Source organism: Scyliorhinus canicula, chromosome 3, assembly GCF_902713615.1.
Source record: "Scyliorhinus canicula chromosome 3, sScyCan1.1, whole genome shotgun sequence".
Classification (NCBI taxonomy): Eukaryota; Metazoa; Chordata; class Chondrichthyes; order Carcharhiniformes; family Scyliorhinidae; genus Scyliorhinus; species Scyliorhinus canicula.
In genome coordinates, this window is record NC_052148.1 from 48,328,367 (window position 1) to 48,355,711 (window position 27,345).

The 27,345-nt window shown below is 46.6% G+C and overlaps 1 protein-coding gene across 1 annotated transcript in view; it reads right to left on the reverse strand.

The window, feature by feature from the left end:
* The window catches only part of acaa2 (acetyl-CoA acyltransferase 2), a 62,985-nt gene that overhangs the window by 24,729 nt on the left and 10,911 nt on the right, over window positions 1–27,345 (reverse strand). Inside the window, exons 2-7 of the mRNA XM_038790506.1 lie at window positions 26,169–26,334; window positions 18,367–18,495; window positions 12,012–12,128; window positions 9,049–9,196; window positions 5,930–6,105; window positions 4,241–4,370 (exon numbers count right to left, since the gene is read on the reverse strand). Of these exons, the coding sequence (XP_038646434.1) occupies window positions 4,241–4,370; window positions 5,930–6,105; window positions 9,049–9,196; window positions 12,012–12,128; window positions 18,367–18,495; window positions 26,169–26,174 (706 nt within the window). The 5' untranslated portion in view covers window positions 26,175–26,334. The remainder of the gene's footprint in view (window positions 1–4,240; window positions 4,371–5,929; window positions 6,106–9,048; window positions 9,197–12,011; window positions 12,129–18,366; window positions 18,496–26,168; window positions 26,335–27,345) is intronic.

The window sequence follows — 27,345 nt, forward strand, 5'->3', positions numbered from 1 at the left end:
ATCTCTCATGTTTCTACCAATTTATAAAATATATTGATCAGTATCTGACAGAGAAGAACAGATTAATGTTCTGGATGTGAGCGCTCATTGAAACTGGTGCTGTTAGGTAGCAAAGCTACTTTAAAACTGTTTTCATGTCACAAGACACCACTTTGGTGTTGCACAACTTGCTGAAGCCAAATGCAAATCTGCAGACTTGTTGAATCAGACAGTACTTAGACCCTTCAAAATGGTGCTGAATTTAGATTGAGCCATACAAGCCAGGATATTCCCAAGTTTGACCTCTCACCTTAACAATGTTGGTGGCAAGGAAGTCTCACAATTGGGCATCAGAATTCCAAGTAAAGTAGGGGGTGAGGAGGGGGAAAAAAGAATGCTGGGATTTTTGTTCCCGATTGCTGTCTGACAACTCCTACCAAATGTATTTGTAGTTGACAGGCAACTGCAGGATGAAGTTTGTGATGCACTTCATTGGCGAATAGCCTGTTAACTCACTATCGACTCATGCAAGACATTTTGTTTTAGAGGCTGTCAGAGTCCAGGTAACTACAACCTAGGCATCTTCTGCAAAACAAGCAAGAAATTTGGAACCAAGGTGGAGGTGCGTCCTCATCTAGTTGGGAAAGTTTGTCTGAATGGGCACTCAGATGCTCCATAAGGTAGTGCACTGCAGCACTGGATCCCACTTCACTGCAGCACTGGATCCCACTTCACTGCAGCACTGGATCCCACTTCACTGCAGCACTGGATCCCACTTCACTGCAGCACTGGATCCCACTTCACTGCAGCACTGATCCCACTTCACTGCAGCACTGGATCCCATTTCACTGCAGCACTGGATCCCACTTCACTGCAGCACTGGATCCCACTTCACTGCAGCACTGGATCCCACTTCACTGCAGCACCGGATCCCACTTCACTGCACCAGTGGATCCCACTTCACTGCACCAGTGGATCCCACTTCACTGCACCAGTGGATCCCACTTCACTGCACCAGTGGATCCCACTTCAAATTTAAATTAGGCTCACAGAGCACACATTTTTTCCAAACAAAAATGAAACAATAGTCATTATGATGTTGAAATTATAGAATTATATACCAGGTTAACAAATTCATCTTAAATTCCCTCGGGAGAGAGGATTTTCAGATGAATTAATTAAATATCTTGACTACAAATGCTAAACTGGGCAAACTTACTTAACCCAATAAATGATGATTTAAACAGCATATAGACTGATACTGGACTACTTAAAATGTGTTGGTTCCAGCATAATCTGGAAGAGAGTTTATTGTTTAGATCAGTTATTGGCAAGCTTCACGATTAACTTTCCTCACAATCTTTGGTCTCATCAGATCAACGACTGATACTGGGCAACTCATCATCACTGACAAACCTTTGAAGTGAATGTTGACAGAGCACCATAATCAATCATTCTTAACTTCTTCCTTTCATTGCAGCACATCAGTCAGCAACCAGTTACTTTCCAATGTGGTGATGGTGAGACCACATGCAGCCACAAACTGCTGCTCTGACCGAGATTAATTTATGTTACAACAACAGCAACTAAACAAGCCAGACTCACGAGTGAGGTCATAGAATCATAGAATTTACAGTGCAGGAGGCCGTTTGGCCCATCGAGTCTGCACCAGCCCTTGGAAAGAGCACCCCACCCAAGCCCACACCTCCACCCTATCCCCGTAACCCAGTAATCCCACCTAATCTTTTTTGGACACTAAGGGGCAATTTAGCATGGCCAATCCACCTAACCTGCACATCTTTGGACCGTGGGAGGAAACCGGAGCGCCCGGAAGAAACCCACGCAGACATGGGGACAATGTGCAGACTCCGCACAGACAGTGACCCAAGCTGGGAATCGAACCTGGGACCCTGGAGCTGCGAAGCAACATTGCTAACCACTGTGCTACCGTGCTGCCCCTGAGGTCTGCCTCAATAATTATAGACTTTTTTTGTAAACAATCAGGAAGAGGGTCTGACCCCAAAAACATAGAATTCCAGTAACACCTTTAGAATTTTAAATTAAAATATTTTTAAGAATTAATAATAGTTAAAGCAGTCTTACAAAACAACTCCTCAAAATACCTACTTGGTCAAAAGCACTCAAGGAAACTATCTTCTTGGCAATTTACACATTTTCATCCAAGGCAGAGAGCGGATAAAGGAGTCTTTTGTAGGATGGCAGCTGGTGACCAGTGGTATGCCTCAGTGTTGGGACTGCAAATGCTCAAAATATATATTAATTATATGGAAGAAGGAACTGAGGGCATTGTTGCTGGGTTTTCAGATGATACAAAGATATGCAGAGGGACAGGAAGTATTGAGGGAGCAGGGGGGCTGCAGAAGGACTTGGACAGGCCAGGAGAGTGGGTAAATAAGTGGCAGATGGAATACAATGTGGAAAGGTGTGAGGTTATGAACCTTGGAAGGATGAATGAAGGTTTAGACAATTTTCTAAATGGGAAAAGGCTGCGCAAAGTGACGTAGGAGTCCCAGATCAAGATTCTCTTAAGGTTAACGTGCAGGTTCAGTCGGCAGTTAGGAAGGCAAATGCAATGTTAGCATTCATATTGAGAGGACTAGAATACAAGAGTAGGGATGTACTTCTGAGGTTGTATAAGACTCTAATCAGAAGCCATTTGGAGTATTGTGAACAGTTTTGGGCCCCGTATCTAAGGAAGGATGTGCTGGCCTTGGAGAGGTTTCAGAGGAGGTTCACAAGAGTGATCCCTGGAATGAAGAATTTGCCATATCAGGAGAAGTTGAGGACTCTGGGCCTCTACTTGTTGGAGTTTAGAAGGAGGAGGGGGGATCTTATTGAAATTTACAGGATACTGAGAGGCCTAGATAGAGTGGGCGTGGAGAGGATGTTTCCACGAGTAGGAAAAACTAGAACCCAAGGGCACAGTGTCAGACTGAAGGGACGATCCTTTAAAACTGAAATGAGGATGAATTTCTTCAGCCAGAGGGTGGTGAATCTGTGGAACTCTTTGCCGCAGAAGACTGGAGGTCAAATCACTGAGGTCTCTAAGACAGAGATAGATAGGTTCTTGATAAATAGGAGGGATCAGGGGTTATGGCGAGAAGGCAGGGAAATGGGGATGAGAAACATATCAGCCATGATTGAATGGCAGAACAGACCCGATGGGCCGAATGGCTTAATTAAGCTATGCCTTATGGTCTTAAGTCAAGGAATTGTCACTTCAATAAGAGTGTACTGCACAACTTCTCAAATGCTTCCAATCTGATGTGGAATTCCAAAAGGAAGTACAAAACAGTGTCTCGAAAGCAAAGACTTAACACTGGATGGTTTCCTCCAGTTCAAAACTTTGCACTGTAGCTCACACACAAAGGAGATGATCTTGTGGGCTTTCCCCCACAGCCACACCACTGAGTTAAACATCCCTCCTTAAATACCGTTTTCCCTTTCATCTCCGGTTCCATTGTCCTCAAACACCTCCTTGAACTTAAACTTCTCCATATATAAAAATCTTTAATGTTTTCTACTTCACCTCTACTTTTGGGTCAGTAAAATTGAATACAACGTCCCCTGTTAACTCATGAAAATTTTGCAAGATGCAAATGTCCCTTGTCACCTCTGAACTCAATTTGAAATTCAGCAGCTGAGAAACCAAGTTTCCTACTTATCTCATAATGCACATTTTAGATCCAACCTATTTACTTGTAACTCAAACTCACCATGATCTCTCATTACAAATGCATCAACATAACACCCTTAACTTTATCTCTTTTTCACACAACCTGTCTCGATTAATCTCCCCCTGCTTAATTAACCCTGGACATACACACACATAGGGGCTGGTTTAGCTCACCAGGCTAAATCGCTGGCTTTTAAAGCAGACCAAGCAGGCCAGCAGCATGGTTCGATTCCCATACCAGCCTCCCCGGACAGGCACCGGAATGTGGCGACTAGGGGCTTTTCACAGTAACTTCATTGAAGCCTACTCGTGACAATAAGCGATTTTCATTTTTTTCATTTCACATAGATTTATTTATCTGCACAGAATACCAACATAATCGCATAGTATCACCATCCACCACCCCCAACTCAAGGGTGATTTCAAACACTGGAAGTGAACAAGAATTTAGAGTTAAGTAAACAATTATCAAAGCTTTATATTTAGTCACAATCATCGCGTCAGTTATTGTGCTTCCCATCGATTCACCAGCCTGGGAAAATTACTTTTACTAAAGATACTTACCGATTCCCATAATGCTTGGGTCACATCCACACACTTGATGTGCCACTATTCTGACCAGCGGCGTCAGCTTATGTTTCTTAACAGCATCTTCACTGGCTATAATCACTGCGGCAGCTCCATCACACACTCCCTAAGGAAAATACATTAAAAACAGCTTTTGAGAGCTGTAAATTGTACCATTGTTCTTAAGACAAAATCTGATTCTATTTCTTCAATAATCTCAGGCAACCTAGACTCTGGAATAGTAACTGTCTGTTTACACTTCTATACTTTAATTGTGTCACCTGATTTATGAATCTAAAAGAACAGGCTAGTAATGTCTGATGACTCAGTAATAAAGAACTAAGCCATTTAGACCAGGAAGGTTCCATTTGGGTCTCAATTTTCTGACTGTCGCAGCAGTTGGAGCATTCCAACTTGCTTGGGCATTCCTGATCAGGGAGACGTCACAGGAAAAAAAAATCGAACATTTTTGTTCTTGATTTATACCCCGTAATTCCTGCTGCAAAATAATCATGCAATGACATCAGGAAAAAAATAAGATCAAACTTGGTTGTGATGGCCCCATGGTCAGTAGCCTCTGAACATTCACTATCTAGGCTCACAGATGAAGAATAATCACTTCACCAAATAACTACAATTTGCATCTATATCATGCTTTTAATGTGGTACAATTTCCAAGTTATTTCACAGAAGGCTTATCAGAAAAGAAATCTGACACTAATCCACAAAGAAAGATGTCTAATGACCAAACCCTTAGTTGAAGAGGTAGATTTTGAGATGTGCCTTTAAAGCAGGAAAGGAAAGTATAAAAGGCAGCATGGTAGCACAGTGGTTAGCACAGTTGCTTCACAGCTCCAGGGTCCCAGGTTCGGAGTCTGCACATTCTCACCCACTGCGTGGGTTTCCTCCAGGTGCTCAGGTTTCCTCCCACATTCCAAAGATTAGGTCGATTGGCCGTGATAAATTGCCCTTTGTGTCTAAAAAGGTTAAGTGGGGTTACTGGGTTATGGGGATAGGGTGGAGGTGTGGGCTTAAGTAGGGTGTTCTTTCCAAGGGCCGGTGCAGATTCGATGGGCCGAATAGCCTCCTTCCACACTGTAAATTCTATGATTCTATGATAAAGGTAGAGAATGTCAGGGAAGGAATACCAGAGCTGAAGGCACAGCCTCCAATGCTAGAGCAATTAACACTGGGATGCGCAAAAGGCCAGCATTGGAGGTGTACGGGCTGGAGGGGGTAACAGAGATAGGGTGGGGCGAGGCCATGGAGGTTTTGAAAACAAGGATGTGAATTTTAAAATTAGAACACTACTGGGTGATAGGGGAACAGAATTCTACGAATTAGGATACAGATAATAGTTTTGTCAACGATCTTAATTTTATGAAGGCTGAAAGGCCATGAGAGCCAAATCTGCAGGTAACAAAGGCAAAGATCAGAGTTTCAGCAGCAGATGAGCTGAGACAAAGGCAGGGACAAAAATAGGTGATGTTATGGATGGGAATAGTTAGCTTCAGCAATGGACATTTATGTGGTTGGAAACTCATCTCGGGGTCTGATAGGATGCCACGTTTGCGCACAGTCGGCTTCCTCAGACAGTGCCCATGGTGAGGGACAGATTCAGTAGCTAGAGAATGTAGATTAAGTACACTCAATAACATTTCACAAGAAGGAGGTGTTGGAACATACTGAAGCATTTCCTGCAGTGACGGTGCCGTTTTCCTTGAATACTGTTGGTAGCTTGGCCATTTGCTCTGCAGTTGTCTGTGGTCTGGGGTGCTCATCCTGCTTTAGAGGCTGCATTTCTTTCTTGATTTTCACCTCAATTGGAGCCATCTCCTCATGGAAGTAACCGGCATCATGGGCTGAAAGATATGATGCATCACAGTAAGTGCACACATGCATATTATGACTTGCCTCTTGTTCTGCTCGACCAAAGTACCAATAATATTAATACTAATCAAGTCTGAAGTAACAAATTGCCGGGGAGAAATTTTAAGATGGTTATTGGGATTTTATTTTGAAACGTAAAGGATATTCCTCCACTCCGTTGTGAAACAGTGATACAGAGTTTGTTATTTTCCTCTCACACTAACGGGCACAATTCAACTAAATGGGAACAAAGTCCCATAGAGAGTGCGCTTAGCGCATTTAGCCGTGTTTCCCGGGTCACAGCGCCGGGAAACACATGGCTATACAAGGGCTCTCGCATTAAATAAAGGCCCTCAGTGGGGAACACGCAGTCGTTTTCTGTACCGAGGAGCTCTACTTGCCAGAACTCATTGTAGCGTGTGATCGAGAAGCCACTTTTAAAACTCCAAAGCTCCCGATGCAACCTTAACCCCCCGCCTACCAACGCACTATAGGAGGGTCCTCCCTCTCCCACACCGCCCCTAGCCCAATCGCAAGAACATAAAAAATTCCAGCTTGGCACCTTGGCAGTGCTAACATGGAACTCTGGCAGCGCCATCTGGGCACCTTGGCAGTGTCAGGCTGGCACCCAGGTGGCACTCCAGGGTGGCACCAGCAGTGCCAGGGTGCTAGCTGCCCAAAGGGCATGCACCTGGGGGCCTCCGATCCCCTGGGAGGCCATGTGTGCCATTCCGTTTGGTCCCCGTTTGTGGGGACCAGTGCTGAACGACGCTCGCCCGAGGTCTCTGAGGCTATGGGGATAGATCCCAACGCCTCAGGTGCCTTGGGAATCTGCACATTGAAGTCAGACTAGCTGTCTCGCTTTAAAATGCAGATTCGCTAAAAAGTGATCCCACCCACAATAGGCAGGATTTAGTTCGCAACGTCTCACGAGATCGCGTTAGATCGTGCGAGGTGTTGCGAGCTGGGTAGATCCCGAGAGCGAGGATTTCCGGCTTTTATCGGCCACGCTGCGCCATGGCGAGCTGCTTTTCGGGTGCAGCATGGCTTTTGGATCGCACCCATCAATGATTGAAGACCCTATCAAAGGTAGAACTTTAAAATTACATAATATTACTATATTCCTTTTGAAAGATAAGCTACTTCTCAAACCTCTTCTCACGTTCTGATGAACCATTTAAGTCATCAACAATGTTTTCCATTCTCAGGCTTTTAATTTTATTAAATGTAATAATTGGGACAGGAAGTTTAAAATGAGGATTTTAACAAAATTAAAAACACCTCATTTTAAATTTCCTACCCGATTAATAAATTTCACCACTAAAAGAAAAATGCAAATATTTATGGAGGCTCGGTCATTGAAATAAATTATCCTGACAATCTGGATTCACAGTTATAGACAACACATGCAATCAATATATTAACGGACAAACAATTATGATGTACGGATTCTACCTCATGAGCTAGAGTACAAAACTGTTGAAAGATGTTTTTAATGACTGACTTGATAAAGAACAAAGAACAATAAAGCACAGGAACAGGTCCTTCGGCCCTCCAAGCCTGTACTCGTCATATCACCCTTGGCCAAAACCTTCAGCATTTCCTACTGCCATATTCCTCTTTACCCATCCTATCCATTTATATGTCGAGATGCCTTTTGTGCGCCATTAATGTATCTGCTTCCACAACCTCCCCTGGCAGTGTGTTCCAGGCATGCACCACCCTCTGTGTAAAAAACCTGCCTCGCAAATCTCCTCAAAACTTTGCCCCATGCACCTTAAACCTATGCTCCCTAGTGACTGACCCCTCCAGCCTGGGAAAGAGTGCCTGCCATCCACTCTATCCATGCCCCTCATAATCTTGTAGCTTTATCAGGTCACCCCTCAACCTCCGTTGTTCGAAAGAAAACAGTCCGTGTATATTCAGCCTTTCCGCATAGCTAACACCCTCCAGACCAGGAAACATCCTGGTAAACCCCCTTTGCAACCTCTCCAAAGTTTCCACATCCTTCTGGTAGTGTGGCGACCAGAACTGTAGGCAATATTACAAGTGCGGCCTTACCTGTAGCATGACTTGCCAGTTTTTATATTCAATGCCCCATCCAATAAAGGCAAGCATTCCGTGTGCTTTCTTGACTACCTTGTCCACTTGTATTGCCATTTTCAAAGATCTGTGGACATGTACGCCCAGATCTCTCTGACTTTGCAAAGGGTTTTGCCATTTACTGTATATTTCCCCTCTATGTTAGGCCTACCAAAATGCATTACCTCACATTTGTCCAGATTAAATTCCATTTGCCATTTCTCTGCCCAAGTATCATAGAATTTACAGTGCAAAAGGAGGCCATTCAGCCCATCAGGTTTGCACTGGTCCTCAGAAAGAGCACCCTACTTATCCCCATAACCCAGCAACCCCACTTAACCTTTTTGTTTGGACACTAAGGGCAATTTAGCATGGCCAATCCACCTAACTTGCACATCCTTGGACCGTGGAAGGAAACCGGAGCACCCGGAGGAAAGGAACGTGCAGACTCCGCATAGACAATGTCCCAAGCCAGGAATAGAACCTGTGACACTGGAGCTGTGAAGCAACAGCGCTAACCACTGTACTACCGTGCCACCTTGCACTATCTATGTCCTGCTGTATCCTCCGACAGTCCTCAACACTATCTGCCACTCCACCAACCTTGGTGTCATCCGCAAACTTACTAATCAGGCCAGCTACATTTTACTATGAATTTTTATGATTCTAAGGTTAAAAGTCAATTGTCTTTGTGATGCATTTCTGCATTTTTTGTTTTAGTGTTATATATTTAGTATTTGTGGCTACCTTTTTATTTCTAACTAATCTAATAATCCTTCCTACAATTCATTTTAAAACAAAAGTGTCCTCACATGCAGTTTTTTCCACATGACACAGCAGCACTGAGCACTCACCAGTTTTCCATCTCTTCTGACTCTTCAATGCGTATGCGTCACATTCCTCCCTGCTTATTTCATATTGGTCAGCAAGGTTTTCTGCTGTAAGACCCATAGGAGTTTTAATGTGGAGGTCAGTCAGTCCTGCCCATAAGGTGTCTTCCATCTGTACAGAAATTAGTTTCATAACTATTAACAAAAAATACTTTAATTTTTAAATTTAGAAAGCTTTCTGCATGTTTACGGAGGTGAAGTTAAAACACTGACAGTTTCATTTCCCAGTGTCAGCAGCCAGAAAACACAGTATTTTTCCCCAACAATAATACCGTTATCATTGGTGGTCAAAATCTAATGCCCTACTTAACACCATCATGGGAGCACTTTAGATTCTATACAAACATAGAAAATAGGAAGAGTCGGCCATTCAATACGATCATGGTTCATCCTCCACCGCAACACCACACTCGCACGCTCTCTCCATACCCCTTGATGCCGAATTATTACAAATACTCCAGTTGAGAAGGCCCATCCACTCTACCTACTCGACAGGAAATAAATAGCACAGGCAACATCAAGAACAGAAAATGTTTGAACAATTGATCATTTGTCTCGTCACCGTTATTGTCCAAAGCAATGGAAATGGTAGCATAATGGTAATATGACTGGACTACTGATCCAGAGGTCTGGACTAATACTCCAGAGACAGTTCAACTTCCAGCATGGCAACTGGGAGAATTATTCCAATAATTTGGAATTAAAAGCTCACTAATGCAATGATGATCATTGAAGCTAACAGACTGTTATAAAACCCTGATTACTAATGTCCTTCAGGGAAGGACGTCTGCCATCCTTACACCTAGTCTGGCTTACACACAAGCGCAGAATCAAATCAGTATGGATTGACCCTTAAGTTCCTTCTGATAGCTTAGCAAACCACTCAATTGTAAAAATTAAAAAGGAATAAAAGAGTTGGCAATTCTCCACCACCATCCCAGAGTTTGCAGACAGACCTACCAGAGGTGGTGGCACAGTGATAAACAGCTAGGAGGGGGTGGCCGTCGGAGTCCTCAGCATTAACTGCAGAAACTAAGGGTAAGAAATTCTCCTGCTGATAACAAGCTGTCATCCTCCCTCAGCTGGTGTGAATCAGTACTCCTCCAAGTTGGAGCAGTGAGGGTTGCAAGGGCACAGAAAGAGTAGCATGTTAACACCACTGCTGATCCATCTGGCTGAACCCTGAAGGATATATCTGCCAGGCGGCAGGTGGTGAAATAAACTATTTGACCTCGTCCTCACCAATCTACCTTTCACAGACACATCTATCCATGATAGCATTGGTAGGAGCGGCCACCACACAGTTCTTGTGAAGACAAAAGTGTGAGATAATGCATTTTGGGAGGACTAACAAGTTAAGGGAGTGTACAATAAATGGCAGTTCGCTAGGAAGTACAGAGGATCAGTGGTGTGCATATCCATAGGTCTCTGAAGACAACAGGACAGATAGATAAGATGGTTAAGAAGACGTGGGCTACTTGCCTTTACTAACCAAAGTACAGAATAGAAAAGCAGGGAGGTTATGATGGAGCTGTATAAAGTGGTTAGGCCACAGCTGGAGTACTGTGTACAGTTCTGGTCGCCACACGAAAGGAAGGAAATGATTGCACTAGAGAGGGTGCAGAGAACATTCATCAGGATGCTGCCTGTGCTGGAGCGTTTCAGCTATCAAGAGTGACTGGATAGGCTGGGATTGTTACCCTAGGACCAGAGAAAGCTGAGGGGGGACCTGATTGAGGTATATAAAATTCTGAGGGGCATAGACAGGGTGGTTAGGGAGGAACTTTTCCCCTTAGCAGTGGGGTCAAGAAGTTAGGATTGTAAGAGGAGATTTGATAGAGATATTCAAAATCATGTGAGGTCTAGACAGAGCAGATGTTTCCACTCAGGCAAGATATCGAGAACAAGAGGGCACAGATTTAAGTAAAAGAAGCAATAGCTTGAGAAAAAACCTTCTCACAAAACGAGCAGTTGGGGTCTGGAATGCTCTGTCCGAGAGAGAGGTAGAGGCAGGTTCAATTGAAGTATTTAATCGGGAATTAGACTGTAATTTGAATAGAAGGAATGTGTAGGGTTACAGGGTTGAGGGGATGGGGGGTGCGGAGAGAAAGGAGAATGGTACTAGGTGAGCTGCATTGTGGATAGCACAATGGCTTCACAGCTCCAGGGTCCCAGGTTCGATTCCGGCTTGGGTCACTGTCTGTGTGGAGTCTGCACATCCTCCCAGTGTGTGCGTGGTTTTCCTCCGGATGCTCCGGTTTCCTCCCACAGTCCAAAGATGTGCAGGTTAGGTGGATTGGCCATGATAAATTGCCCTTAGTATCCAAAATTGCTCTTAGTGTTCGGTGGGGTTACTGGGCTATGGGGATAGGGTGGAGGTGTTGACCTCGGGTAGGGTGCTCTTTCCAAGAGCCTGTGCAGACTCGATGGACCGAGTGGCCTCCTTCTGCACTGTAAATTCTTTGATAATCTTTGGGTTGTGGGGGCAAAACCCATGAAAACATGGGGAGAATGTGCAAACTCCAAAAAGACAGTGACCCAGGGCCGGAATTGAACCCGGGACCTCGGTGCCGTGAAGCAGCAGTGCTAACCACTGTGCCAGCATACCGCCCTGGCCTCTCATGCAATCTCAGGGCCTCATCGCGCCCAGAGTCCGGCGCAACGAGGTCAAACGATCACGCCCAGAGTCATACACACACCATTCCGACTTGGAACTTTATCATCGTTCCTTCATGGTCACAGAGTCAAAATCCTGCAACTCCCTTCCTAACAGCACTGAGAGTTTACAGGCAACGCATGGACTGCAGTGGTTCAAGGTGGTGGCTGAACACCACCTTCTTAAGGACAATTACAGTTGGGTAATAAATGCTTCCCTAGCCAATGACGCACTCATTTCCATGAATTACATTTTTTAAAGGACATTTTACCTGGATGTCAACCCCAAGTTTTGTGCCAAATCGTACATTTCGAACAGCATATGGAGCCTGACTCATGCTTTCTGATCCTGCACACAATACAATCTCAGATTCTCTAAGGCAGATTTCCTGCAACAAAGAGAATATTTTATATTAAAAACACACATAACATTTCAAAATCTGAATGAATGTATCCATTCATTGATGATACTGCATGTTGATACATTCCCAAGAACTTAGTTCATTATACTTCTGGGACATTCATATTTTAAAACATATTTTAAAAATATACCCTTAAAAAGTATAATGTGTATTTATTTAAAAGGGCCAGTGTATTTGGCTGGCATATGCTGGTCCAAAGTCCTATTTCCTATGACTCAAGGAAACACATACAAAGAATTGAGACAAAACACATCAGCAAGAATGGAGGTTAAAAAAACTACTCATACTGCAAATTAAAAGAAAATCTTAAAACTACATGCAGCAGTTCAAATGTCATTATTTCAGTTTAATTAATCTCTAAACATTTTCATACTTTAATTATAGCGTTATGTCTAAATGGGGTAGAAGAAAAGGGATATAAAGCTACTTAAATAAATGTCAAGGACCAGGCTTCATTTGAAGGACAGAAAAGAAAAGCTAAAAAGTTATAGAGGTGCATTTTTTAAAATCAGAATGATACCAGAACCAAGACCAGGAAAGATTGAAGAGGCTCGGGCTCTTTTATCTAGACTAAAGGATGACCTGAAAGAGGTCTTGAAGATTATGAAAGATTTTGATAGGGTAGAAATAAAGAACAGGTTTCCACTTGTGTGCAAGACCAGAACTGGGGGCCATAAATATGAGATAGTCACTGTCAAAACCAACAGAGAATTCAGGAGAAATTTGCTTACACAGAAAGTAGTTAGAACATGGGACTATCACAAGGTGTAGTTGAGGCTGATAGCCTCAATGTATACAAGATGGTGCTAGATAAACAAATGAGGGAGAAAGGATTAGGCCAAAAATGATGGGAGGAAGTTCGGGTGGAGCACAAGCACTTATGTGGACTGATTGGGTTGAACAACCCAAATACAGCAAAGTACTATGTGATGTTACACTTCCTGCTATCTATGCTGCCAATCTTTTACATCTGGCTATTAATGATTTATACAAAATAAAAACATAAAATACTAGAAATGCTGAGCAAGTTAGGCAGCACTTGTGGAGTGAGAAGCAAAGTTAACATTCCAGGTGTAATAACCTGTACAGGACACATGGGGCGGGATCGATTGTTTTCCCCCAGGTGGCTCGAGGTGTATGAGCTCCTCCCGCTAACTTCGGGGCTGCTCACCATGTTGTATAAAACGTCGGCCAGTCGTCAGGAACCGGCCAACACAGAGGGAGGACCCGATGGGATATAACCGAGCCTCATGTAAATAATTGTTCTTTTAAATAAACTTCTTCTTTTGTTTACTCATCGGACTCCCCTCGCCTTTATTAAACCAGGCTGTTGACCTTTGATTAGAATTTTAAAAAGTTAGCGATGCAACATGTTTCAAGTAAGTATAGAAACTGGGAAAGTGAAGGAAAGGGACAAGAGAACCAAAGGGAAATCTATGATATAGTAGAAGACAGAAAAGATTGATTGTCAAAAAGGATGATGGTAGAAGATCTGGGGCTATTTCTTTGTTTTTGGGACTATGTCCCCATGCCGTCATAAAAACTGTGGCCTTTCACGACAGAAAAACTGTTGTGAAAGGGCCACATATTCATAGCCTTGCAGGGAGCTAGCGGTGACCCGTCAGGAAGCTCGCAGCTTTTGCTGCAGATACAGGCCCCCGCACTTCCGGGTCAGAAGTCACGCATGCGCACGCCGGCGGCCTCCAGCAGCCGCGCCGTGCTCCATGGCGGACTCAGGCCATGGATCTGGACCTGTCAAATAGTGCCCCCGATTGGCCACTCGCCCGACCAGGACCACTTTCCCAAAATTAGCCCGGTGCCCCCCTGCCCTCCGATCGGCCCGCCCCCGGCCAGGGCGGCTGTGGACTGAGTCCGCAGCCGCCACGCTAGTATCCCGACCGGCAGGACCATGAGTGGTCCATGCCGTCGGGGCTTCGGCCGATCGGGGCGCAGAATGGCAGGGTGGGCCTCCAGCAATGGGCGCAGGTAGGGGATATGCGGCGCGGCGTACTTTTCAGGGCCCGGAGAATCGGGGAACAGGTGTTGGTCCCGATTCCATACGCGGAAATGGATTCTCCGCCCCGGCGCCAGCTACAATTTCGGCCGTCAGGGTGCGGAGAATTCAGCCCGAGGTGTCATGTACTATTTTCAGTCAGCTCCTCAGCAACATAAATGGTTCACTGTTTACTCTGGGCATACTTTATAAAGTCACATTTTAGTTCAGAGGGAGAATGGCCTGTTTTTGACTGTGACATGATGAAAGGTATCGGACAAAAGTCCAACAGCAGATTATTGTGGATTACCTCCAAGTATGAAAATATGTCTTTGATAGGCTGAAGAGAGCACCTGGTTTGGAAAACACAAGGAATGTCTGTTTCAATTATTCTTTTTTCAGTGACAGCAAACTACAGTTGAACTTCTCAGAAACAATATGGGCCTAAACAGTTCTTCATGCTTGAAATATCAAACCCTATTGTTTATTTAAGTAGTCCAGTTATGAAGCAATATGTGGAAGAAAGGTATAATGGTTACAAAGAGGACTCTCTCCAACCTATGCTGACTTATTGCTCAACACCAGAGGAGTAGTGAACCACAGCACAGTATCTAAGGAAGGATGCGCTAGCCTTGGAAAGGGTCCAGAGGTTCACAAGAATGATCCCTGGAATGAAGTGCTTGTCATATGAGAATGGTTGAGGAGTCTGGGTCTGTACTCGTTGGAGTTTAGAAGGATGAAAGGGGATCTTATTGAAACTTACAGGATGCTGCGTGGCCTGGATAGAGTGGACGTGGAGAGGATGTTTCCACTTGGAGGAAAAACTAGAAACAGAGGACACAATCTCAGACTAAAGGGACGATCCTTTAAAACAGAGATGAGGAACAATTTCTTCAGCCAGAGGGTGGTGAATCTGTGGAACTCTTTACCACAGAAGGCTATGAAGGCCAAATCACCGTGTGTTTTTGAGACAGAGATAGATTAGTTCTTGGTTAATAAGGGGATCAGAGGTTATGGGGAGAAGGCATAATGGGGATGAGAGGAATATCAGCCATGATCGAATGGTGGAGCAGACTCGATGGGCCGAGTGGCCTAATTCTGCTCCTTTGACATATGGTCCCTTTATGGTCTTACAGCGCATATACATGTTTTCAAAGTTCCTCATGAGATTCTGAATTAAGCATTTGATTTTGAGTTTATCTTTCAAAGCACAATATTTGAATATCAAGGACACCAGAAAATGACTGACAGATTGCAGTTTCTGGTTAGTTCCTCACATCACACTGAAGGCACAGAACTACTGAGGAAATTCTACAGCTTGACAACTGCTTCTCGAGAGTGCCATCTAGTGGCTGAGTTGGGGGTTCCATATTTGCCATGATTAGATTGCAAAGAAATATGCGGAACTTCTGAAACTCCAATTACTCCAACAACCCTCAAGAAGCTCGAGGCCATTCAGGACAAAACAGCTTACTTGATCGGCACCCTGTCCACTACCCTCAACATTCACACCCTCCACTACTGACACACAGTGACAGGGCTAAATCGCTGGCTTTGAAAGCAGACCAAGCAGGCCAGCAGCACGGTTCAATTCCCGTACCAGCCTCCCCAAACAGGCGCCGGAATGCAGCGACTAGGGGCTTTTCACAGTAACTTCATTTGAAGCCTACTTGTGACAATAAGCAATTTTCATTTCATTTCATTTTAGTGGCAGCAGTGTGTACCATCTACAAGATGCATATCAGCAACTCACCAAACCTCCTTCAACAGTACCTTCCAAACCTGCAACCTCTTATTACCTAGAATGACACAAGCCAGATGTATGGGAACACCACTACCTGTGAGTAGCCCTCCCAGCTACTCATCATCCTGACTTGGAATCATAACTGCAGCAGGTCAAGGAGGTGGCTCACCATCACCTTCTCAAGGACAATTAGAGCAAAAAATGCTGGCCTAGAGAAATGGCCAGATCCCCATGAAAAATAAATGAAGTAGTCAGGAAAAGAAGTAATGGAAGAGCAACCCATTTAAAAAAAAATAATTTACAGGATGTGGGCATCGTTGGTTAGGCCGGCATTTATTGCCCATCACAAGGCGGTGGTGAGCTGCCTTCTTGAACCGCTGCAGTCCTTGAGGTGTAGGTACACCCACAGTGCTGGGTGACTTGGAGGCGAACCGCCAGGTGGTGGAGTTCCCAGGTATCTGCTGCTCTTGTCCTTCTAGTGCCATGGGTTTGAAAGATCTTGTCTCAGGGACCTTGGTGAGTTCCAGCAGTGCATCTTGTAGATGGTACACATAGCTGCCACTGTTTGTCGGTGGTGGAGAATTTGAATGTTTCTGGAAGGAGGAACAATCAAGAGGTCTGCTTTATCCTGGATGGTGTTGAGCTTCTTGATTGTTGTTGGAGTCGCACTCGTCCAGGCAAGTGGAGAGTATTCCATTACGCTCCTGACTGGTGCCTTGTAGATGGTGAACAGGCTTTGTGGGGGTCAGGAGGTGAATTACTCACCGTAGGATTCTTAGCCTTTGACCTGCCCTGGTAGCCACAGCATTAATGTGCCTAGTCCAGTTCAATTTCTGGACAATAGTAACCCCCCCCCCCCGGATGTTAATTGTGGGGGATTCAGCGATGGTAATGACATTGAATGTTAAGGGGTGGTGGTTACATCCTCCCTTGGAGGAGATGGTCATTGCCTGGCACTTGTGATGCGCGAATGTAACTTGTCACTTGGCAACCAAAGCCTGGATATTGTCCAGGTCTTGCTGCATTTGGACATGGACGGCTTCATTATCTGAGGAGTTGCAAATGGTGTTGAACATTGGGCAGTCATCCACAAACATCCCCACTTCTGACCTTACATTGAAAGGGAGGACATTGATGAAGCAGCTGAAGATGATTGGGCCTAGGACCCTGAGGAACTCCTGCAGTGATGTCCTGGACCTGAGAAGATTGACCTCCAACCACCACAACCATCTTCCTTTGTGCCAGGTATGACTCCAAACTGCAGAGAGTTGGAACTGCGTGACCCTGGTGGAACCCAAACTGAGTGTCCATAAGCAGGTTATTGCTGAGTAAGTACCACTTGATAGCACTGTTGATGACTCCTTCCACCACTTTGCTGATGATAGAGAGTAGACTGATGGACAGCAATAGGCTGGGTTGGATTTTTCCTGTTTCTTGTGTACAGGACACACCTGAGCGATTTTCCACATTGCCGGGTAGATGCCAGTATTGTAGCTGTACTGGAACAGCTTGGTTAGGGGTGCAGCAAGTTCTGGAGCACACGTTTTCAGTACTATTGTCAGGATATTGTCAAGGCCCGTAGCCTTTGCAGTTTTCAGCCAATACGATTCAGATGTTTCTTGATATCACATGGAGTGATTCGTATTGGCTGAACACTGACATCTGAGATGCTGGGGTCCTCCAGAGGAGACCAAGATGGATCATCCACTCTACTTTTGGCTGAAGACTGTTGCAAATGCCTCAGCCTTGTCTCTTGCATGTATATGCTAGGCGCCTCCATCATTGAGGATATGGATATATGTGGAGCCTCCTCCTCCAGTGAGTTGTTTAATTGTCCACCACCATTCACGGCTGAATGTGGAAGGACTACAGAGCTGAGATCTGATGCGTTTGTTGTGGAATCGCTTAGCTCTGTCTACTACTACGGGCAGCGCAGTGGCGGAGTGGTTAGCACAGCTGCCGCACGGCGCCAAGGTCCCATGTTCGATCCCGGCTCTGGGTCAGTGTGTGTGTGTGGAGTTTGCACACTCTCCCCATGTTTGCGTGGGTTTCGCCCCCTGAACCCAAAGATGAGCAGGGTAGGTGGATTGGCCACGCAAATTGTCCGTTGATTGGAAAAAAATGAATTGGGTACTCTAAATTTATTTTTTTAAAAGCTCTCTCTATTACTTGCTGCTTATGTTGTTCAGCACACAAGTAGTCCTGTGTTGTAGCTTTACCAGGTCAACACCTCATTTTTCAGTATGCCTGATGTTGTTCCTGGCATGCTGTCCTGCACTCTCATTGAACCAGAGTTGATCCCCTGGCTTGGTGGTAATGGTAGATATACATTTATAGATATACATATAGTCATATAGTGTAATAGTTTTACAAAAGCTTCCAATAAAAAACATAGATCTAGTAATATTGTCACATGTAGCATATTGTGCTTAATCCACTATGCAGATTGTACTGCAGTTGTTCAGTACCTGTGCTCCAGAGACGATTGATTGGAAACCAGATCCACAGAGTCTGTTCACTGTTAAAGCAGGTACTGGAATAGGAATTCCAATTTGCAATCCAACATGCCTTGCAATATAAGCAGCATCTGGAGAACTCTTTAAAAAAGAACAAAGGTATATTTATTTTACCCACTGTCAAATACCACTCCTTTAAACAAGACACTGGAAAGGTAGACTGTAAATCCGGTGTGGCCATGGAGTGAGTGGTCGCATGTAGGGCAGCTCAGGCTCGAAGGTATTGATCTGAGCTCTTTTCACCTGAAATCGGTGGAATTTCGACAGGAAAGTGTAGCTGAAGGTGTGCAGAAGTTCCCCCGGGAGTGGCATGTCTGCTGGTTATCAGAAAAAGGTTAAAGACCTGGCCAAGGAACTGGAGGAGACCTGTGGTACAGTAGCAATTAGGAAAATGGTTGCAGTTGATCTTTATTAAAGAGGAGTTCAGGCAGCAGCGAAAGGAGATACAGGAAGATCGGTCGAAGGCCATCGATGGAGTGGCAACACCCTCGAAAAGATTGATGGAAAGAGTCGAGAAGTGTTTGGAGGCACGGGGTCATAGATCCATGAGATGGAGAATGTGATGTCCAACCATTGTGATCGGGTAGTAGCAGTGGAGACGGAGGTGGGGCTCTTGGGGGACCTTTGCAAGTCACTAAGGGCAATGGTAGAGGAGCAGGAGAACAGATCCAGAAGGCAGAACCTGTGCATCGTCGGCCGGCCTGAGGATGTGGAAGGCATGAGTGCTGTCTTAAGGATGCTGACGGAGTTGGAGACAGAGGGGGTGCTGGAGGTGTATAGGTCACACAAGTCCTCAAGGCGGAAGCCGAGAAGGGGGGGGGAGCCGCCAGGGGAGGTGATCGTGAGGCTCCATAAGTTTGTGGAGAAGGAGAAGATCCTGCAGTGGGCCAGGAAGAAGCAGAACTGCGAATGGGAGGGGAATAGAGACCGAATCTTATCAGGACATTGGAGCAGAGCTAGTGAAAAGGCACACCGGGTTCAACGGGGCCAAAGTGGTTCTATATCGGTTTGGGGTATTGTACCCGGTGAAATTGTGGGTGACTTTTGAAGGCTGGGAGTATTATTTTGAAACCCCAAAGGAGACCAATGACTTCCTCAGAGACCATTAACTGGAGGAGAACTGAAAGCTGATGGGAGACAAAGGAGCTGAAACAACCGGAGAACTCTCCATCAGAAGATGCAGGTATTGTGGGGGCCAGAGGGTGGGGGGGGCTTTTTCTCAGGTAGGGTGACTTTGTTGCGATTGCTTGCTAAGTGCCAAAAATGTTTGTAAGGGGCAACTGCCCCCACCCACCCCGCCACTTGTGGTATTTTGTGGAGGAGGTGACCTGTGGTTTTGGATGTGTTTTTGTTTGTGTCGGCGAGTGGGGTCCACAGGGAGCTGTTTGCACAGACCAAGGAGGGAAAGGTGAGGGTGGGCGCGGTAGACAGGAGGAGCCTTGAGGTGGAAGAGGTGGCTGAGGTGGAGGGGACGCGACGGGACTGAGCTGAAGTAGGAGCGTGGTCATAGATGGAAAAGGGTGTCATCGTGGATGGGCCCAGTGTAGGGCAAAATTAAAGGGGGCAGATTTGGAAGGAGAGGATGACGATGGTAGAGGGGAATGGAGGCGCAAGCCTCCAGTACGGTTTGTAACATGGAATGTACGAGGGCTGAACGGGCCGGTGAAGAGGTCTCAGGTCTTCGCGCACTTGAGGAGCTTGAAGGCGGGGATGGTCTTTCTGCAGGAGACGCATAGGTTGAGAAAGGGATGGGTGGTGCAGTTATTTCACTCGGGGTTTGATTCAAAGTGGTGGGGAGGGGCCATCCTGCTGAACAAAAGAACGGGGTTTGTAGGTGCCAAAGAAGTGAGGGACCAGGGTGGTGGGAGATATGTGATTGTGAGAGGGGTGTTGGGAGGGCACGCCAGTGGTGCTAGTGAACATTTATGCACCCAATTGGGACAACGAGGTGTTTGTGATGGGGTTGCTGTGAGCAATTCCAGACCTGGACATGCACGGGGGATTTTAATTGCGTGCTGGAACCGAGGGTGGATAGGTCGACGGTTGAGGATGGTGAAGGAGCTTGGATGTTGTATGAAAAGGATGGGAATGGTGAATCCATGGAGGGTTAGGAACCCATGAGAGAGGGAGTTCCATCCTTCTTCCCCCACGTATACAAGGTATACTCCAGAATTGACTTTTATGTGAGCCAAGCGGTGTTGGTGGGGGCTGAGAATGCGGGAATGGTGATCTCCGACCATGCGCTGCACTGGCTGGAGGTTAGACTTAGCTTGAGGCAGGAGCAGAGGCCGGGATGGAGGTTAGACCCGGGGCTTTTGGCGGACAAGGGGTTCTGTGAGATGCTGTTGGTGATCAGAGACTGTTGAATCAGAATGGGGAGATATTGGGGCCACATGTTGGGAGACGTTGAAGGTGGTGGTTTGGAGGGGGAGGTTATCTCGTTTAAGGCACAGACAGATAGAAGGAGGAGTATGGACGGTTGTTGGACAGGATAGTCAAGCCGGACAGGAAATATTCAAGTGCCCCCACCAAGGAGGGGTTGACTAAGAGAAAGAAGTTACAGGGGCAGTTCCATAGGCTGACAATAGGGAAGGCAGTGGGGCAGCTACGGACGGCAATGGGGATGCAGTATGAATATGGAGAGAAGGCGAGCCGCATGTTAGTCCATCAGCTATGGAGGCAGGCTGCGTCCAGCAAAATTCCAAGGGAACGGACAGGGAAGGGGAGGTAGTGTCCGAGCCGGGGAAGATTAACAAGGCATTCAGGGAGTGCTATGAGAAGTTATATGGGGCTGATCCGAGCAGTGAGGAAGGAGATATGGGGTGACTTTTGGAAAAGCTGGAATTCCCAAGGCTGCATGAGGAGAGGAGGCAGGTGCTGGAGGAGTCACTAGGGCTGAGAGAGGTGATGGATAGCATAAAAGGGATGAAGTCGGGGAAGGCCCCGGGACCGGACAGTTACCCGGCAGAGTTCTATAAGGAGTTTGTGACGGAGCTTGCACAACATATATTGGGGATGTTTAGCGAGGCACTGGAGAAGGGGGAGCTGCCGGAGACACTGACCCAGGCATCGACCACGCTAATCCTGAAGAAGGGGAAGGACCCGTTGGAGTGTGAGTCATACAGGCCCATATCATTGTTAAATATGGATGTGAAAAGTTTCTGGCGGGGAGGATGGAAGGATGTGGCAGAGGACCAAACGGGTTTCGTGAAGGGCAGGAAACTTTCCAGTCACATTAGGTGATTATTGAATGTGATCATTACCCCGTCAAAAGGACGGGTACCAAAGCTAGTGGTCTCTATGAATGTAGAGAAGGCTTTCGACCGGGTGGAGTGACGGTACCTGTTCAAGGGTTGGGAAGGTTTGGGTTTGGGCCGAAGTTTGTGGCGTGGGTGCATCTGCTGCACGTGACCCCAGTGACGAGTGTACAGACAAATGAGAGGAGTTCACGGAGCTTTGGGTTACATGGGAGAACAAGGCAGGGGTGCCACTGTCATCACTGCTGTTCACGCTGGCGAAAGAGCCCTTGGCGAAGGCCCTTAGGGGGTCGGTCAGTAGAGTGGCAGGGGATTGAGAGAGGGAGTAGGGAACACTGGGTGTCGTTGTATGCAGACGACCTGCTGCCGTTCGTAACGGAACAATTGGAGAATATGGGAAGAATTATGGACATGCGAGAGAAGTTCGGGGCCTTTTCGGATGTCGGAAAGAGTGAGGAGTCTCCAGTGAATGTGGCAGGTCGGGGAGCCAATCTAGGGGTGTTACATAGAACATAGAACAGTACAGCACAGAACAGGCCCTTCGGGCCTCAATGTTGTGCCGAGCCATGATCACCCTACTCAAACCCACGTATCCACCCTATACCCGTAACCCAACAACCCCCCCTTAACCTTACTTTTATTAGGACACTACGGGCAATTTAGCATGGCCAATCCACCTAACCCGCACATCTTTGGACTGTGGGGGGAAACCGGAGCACCCGGAGGAAACCCACGCACACAGGGGGAGGACGTGCAGACTCCACACAGACAGTGACCCAGCCGGGAATCGAGCCTGGGATCCTGGAGCTGTGAAGCATTTATGCTAACCACCATGCTACCCTGCTGCCCCCCATGCTACCCTGCTGCCCCATTTTAGGGTTACCTAAATAAATAAATGCTTACCATTTAGGGTTGCCGGGACGGGACGGGGGGGGGGGGGGGGGGGGGGGGTTGACCTCATGTACGAGGATGATTTTGATTCAGCTTAAGGTGATGCATGGCACAGTAGTAGCGTGGTTCGCACTGTTGTTTCAGAGCGCTAGGGTCCCATGTTTGATACCCGGCTTGGGTCATTGTCGGTGCAGAGACTGCACGTTCTCCCTCTGTCTGCGCGAGTTTCCTCCGGGTGCTCCGGTTTCCTTCCACAAGTGCTGAAAGACGTGCTTGTTGGTGGAATTCTCCCTCCATGTACCCGAACAGGTGCCGGAATGTGGCGACTAAGGGCTTTTCACAGTAACTTCATTGCAGTGTTAATGTGAGCCTACTTGTGACAATAATAAAGATTATTATTATAGGGTGCGTTTGACTCGTCAAGGTGGAGTGGGTTCTTCCAGGGGGTGGCGGACAAGTGCAAGAAGTTTGGGCGAGGACCAGCAAATCACGTGCATATGATCTGGGGCTGTGAGAAGTTGGAGATGCATTGTTGAATATTGTGGCAGTAGAGGCGAGGCCGGACCCCATGGTGGCAATTTTTGGGGTATCAGTAATGCTGGAGGTGATGGGGGAGGGGGCTGATGTTGTGGTCTTCGCCTCTCTAGCTGACGGCGAAGGATTCTGCTGGGATTGGCAGTCGACAACGCCACCAGGGATGGCAGCCTGGCTGGGGGACCTGTACAACTTTCTCTGGCTGGAAAAGATCAAGTTCGAATTGAGGGGATCAGCGGAGGGTTTTGAGACTGTTCATGACCATGGGTAGGGGGGGTGAAAAGGGCAAAACTTGCACAAACTGTGAACTGTGAGGTGTGGAGAATGTTCTCCAATTTATTTATGTTTTTGCGCCTTTGAATATGTTTGTAATAAAATACATTTAAAAAACACACACACCCATCGCTCATCCTCAGGTGCATGCCCTTTTCGCACGCTCTCTCGTGCATGCCAATGCCTTCGCCTGCACATCAGCGGCCTCACTTACCTCTCTCCAAGGCCCTAACCCCACTCCACTCCTTTCCCGAGGCCAAACCTCACCCTCCCAACTCCTTTCCCAAGGCCAGGGTGCACCCCTTACTTTCCCGAGGCTAGAACCCACCTCCTGCAAATTCCTTTCCTGAGGCCAGAACGTAGCTCCCCCTCCCCGCAAACGCCTTTCCTGAAACCAGAACCCACCTCCCCCCACCCCCAAACTGATAAGCCTATCAGTATTCAGTGCTCCAAGAGGTCTTGCTCTAATTGGCCCCTTTCATTTCTCTAATCCTTTTTAAGTTTTGCATGCTCGAACCGGTATTTATCGGTCACGTGGCAGCCGCCAGCTTTGCATACATCTGTTGGTAACCCCTGCTCTAGCTCAACATTGGGAAGACTGAAGCTACTCCATTTGGTTGCCATTGACTCCACCCCTTTGTCCAGTCATGCGTTCACATTAAACTAGTATGTATATATACCATCTTTAATTTCCTTGCCACTGAAAAGCTGATCACCATCATCACTTCTTGATTCAAATCCTCCTCGCCTCTCCTATCAGCTGTCCTTCATCTTCCATAAAGTTCTCCACACATCCTGTACCACTGTTTGACGTGAGGAATCCAGTCTCCCACATTTGCTGGCTTGTCATGCAGAACAAGGCAGTAGCGCAGGTTCAATTCCCGTACCGGCCTCCCCGAACAGGCGCCGGAATGTGGCGACTCGGGGCTTTTCACCGGAACTTCATTGAAGCCTACTTGTGACAATAAGCAATTATTATTATTATTTGCGTCTTGCTGCAACAGGCTCCTTCATACCCAGTGCCCGACACTATCTTTGCGATCACCTTCAGTCCTTCTGAACATTACACTTCTTTTCATCCCATCATAGGTGTGGCCTTCCCCAAATTCCTGCAGTAACTCTCTGCTTACTCATCTTTAAAATCTCCTAAATATATATCAGTGGTAGCACTCTTGCCCAAGTTAGACGATTGTGGGTTCAAACCCCACTCAAGTCCATAACCTAGCTTGATACTAATCAATTAAAAAATACATTGATGCAAGGAAGTATAGTGTTCATCAGTTTGGTATTATGTTAAAACCAGTATTGATTAAACAAATGAAATATGATCATCACTGTGAAATAAAGCAGCTTATGGGACAGCACAGTAGCATAGTGGTTAGCACTGTTGCCTCACAGCGCCAGGGACCCGTGTTCAATTCCGGCCTAGAGTGACTGTGTGGAGTTTACACATTATCCCCGTGTCAGTGCAATGGTGTCCGAGTGCCAGCGCGGCTTTGCCAAGGGCCAGGGGTGATGGTGACCATGCCCATGAAATGAGGGTGGAGGGGGTGTTTGAAGGGTGGGGGAGTGCATGGCAGGTAAGTCTGGGAGGTTGGAGGGTGATAGAGTTTTGATTTATTGATTTATTCATAGTTTTAGGTGCTAATTGAATGCATAGCTGAGAGGTGAAATTATTAAAAGTGTCTTGACTGTGGGAATCCAGACATTGTTTCAGTCAATGTTTCACAAAATGAACTGACTATTGTATTTCAGTGTATTCAGTAATAAGAATGTATCAAATAATCAGTTACAGCAAGTTCTCCGGCCGAGCTGTGGCGTGAGAAAACTATACCGTCATTTTCCTGGGACTGCGCACGCAGACGCTGAGCTGGCTTTGATAGGCACCAGTCAATCTTAAGAAATGGCCAATGTTTGATTAATAAATCATCCCCTGAGTAACAGACATCCGGAGGCCTCAACTGAGAATTAGAAACCAATGATAGTAAATGAGGGATTAAACCAGAGATAAGAACTCTTTTAAAAGTAGGACCTTCATGGTTGCAGCCTTTGTTCCTGAATTCTTGAATCATCTATCTGTTTGTGTTTATGCTTTTTGCCATGTGTTCGACCCTTTTATGTATTGTTTGATATTCTGTTTCTAAGTTTTGATTTGGTTCTTTTTCAAGTGTACTCAAGTGAATAATTAGCAATAAAGTTGTATTCTTGACACCTCCAATCAACCAGACCATCGATTCTCACTAGAAGGTAAACAAGAGTCCCAGCAGAGGGGTGATGGGTGAGGGGTCCTAGAAGGAAATGGGTGCTGTGTGAGAGCTTGGGGGGTCCTGAAGAGGGAGGACCCCCAGGGACACCATAGCAGGGTTTGCTCAGTTGGGGCGTGTGGGATAGTGTCCATGTGTGCGGGGGAGGTGTGACATTGCCCATGGTGGGGGGGACCCACAAATTTACCTAGAGATCAGGCCACTCTGAAAATGGCAGCCGATCTCTAAGTTCAGCTCCCCAGTGCAAAAAAAAATTCAAAGTGTGGGCTAAACCGGTGAGAAACTCCCCAGGGCCCAAAAAGTGACTAAGTGTCATCGAATAGCGATGGGGAAGGAACTCCCTGAAAACCCACCACAGATTAACTCGGAAATTCTTTGGGAGAATCGCGCCCGACGTGCGAGTTGGGGGAAGTTCTGGGCATTTGTCCATATTGTGAAGTCCTGCCCTGATGTAGAAAGGTTTGAAGAAAGCTTAGCACACAACAGCAGCGGTAACTTTCTCAAACTCGAGAACTGTGATCCACCTCATACTGACCTGCATTACATTCCAACAATGACGCTGTCCACAAGTTCGTGGTTAACCTTCCCAGCAGCTAGTGCAGCCTTTGCAGCATGTGTGGCTAAATCTGTGGCAGTGTGGTCCTTCAGTACTCCTCCATAAGTACCAAAAGGGGTACGTTTGGCAGCAACAATGAATACACCTTGATTAAAAAAATGCATAAAAACTTACAGCACTTTAATACATACTGGACAAACTCACAAGAATAATAATTCATCACCTTTGAAGGAGCATTCACAAATAACTGGACTATTATTAGATTACAGAATTGTTACAGCACAGAAGGCCATTTGGCCAGTCATGTCTGCGCAGGCTCTCCGAATGAGCAATGACACCCAGCATCATTTCCTCCCTTCTCTCTCCATAATCCTGCATATTCTTCTTTTACAGGTAATAGATAACTCTTAATCTTGATTCATCCACCAGTGGGAACAGTTTTCCCCCTATTTATTCTGCCGAGCCCCCTCATGATTTTGAATACCGCTATTAAATCTCCTCTCAATCTTCTCTTCTTAAAGGAAAACACATGCTACTTCGCCAATCTATGTAATGGAAATTCCTCGGGCGGAATTCTCCGTTCCCGGGTAAAATCGGGAGGGCCGTCGTGAACTCGGCCGCATTTCATGACGGCCTCGGAGGCCGCTCCTCGCCCCCTATTCTCCCCTCCCAGCGGGGCTAGGAGCGGCGCTCCGTAACTCTCGGCCGCGGGGGCGTCGCGCCAAGAATGACGCGGCCGGCGTGCCTAATGGCGTGCCGCGCATGCGCAGGTTGGCCGGCTCCAACCCGCGCATGCGCGGCTGACGTCATGACGCTGACGACATGAACCCACGCATGCGCGGTGGCTGTCTTTCCCCTCAGCCGCCCCGCAAGACGTGGCGGCTGGATCTTGAAGGGCGGCGGAGGGGAAATAGTGCGTCGATTTGGACGCTGGCCCGATGATCGGTGGGAACCGATCGCGGGCCTGTCCCCTCCCGAGCACAGTTGCGGTGCTCTTTCCTTGCTAGGCCACCTACAAACCCCAAACGGGCTTCTCACTCCCGTTTCACGACGGCAGCGACCAGGTGTGTTTGCCGCCGTCGTGAAACGGCCGCGAAACAGCAGGCTGCTTGGCCCATCCGGGTCGGAGAATCGCCGTTCGCCGTGAAAAACGGCG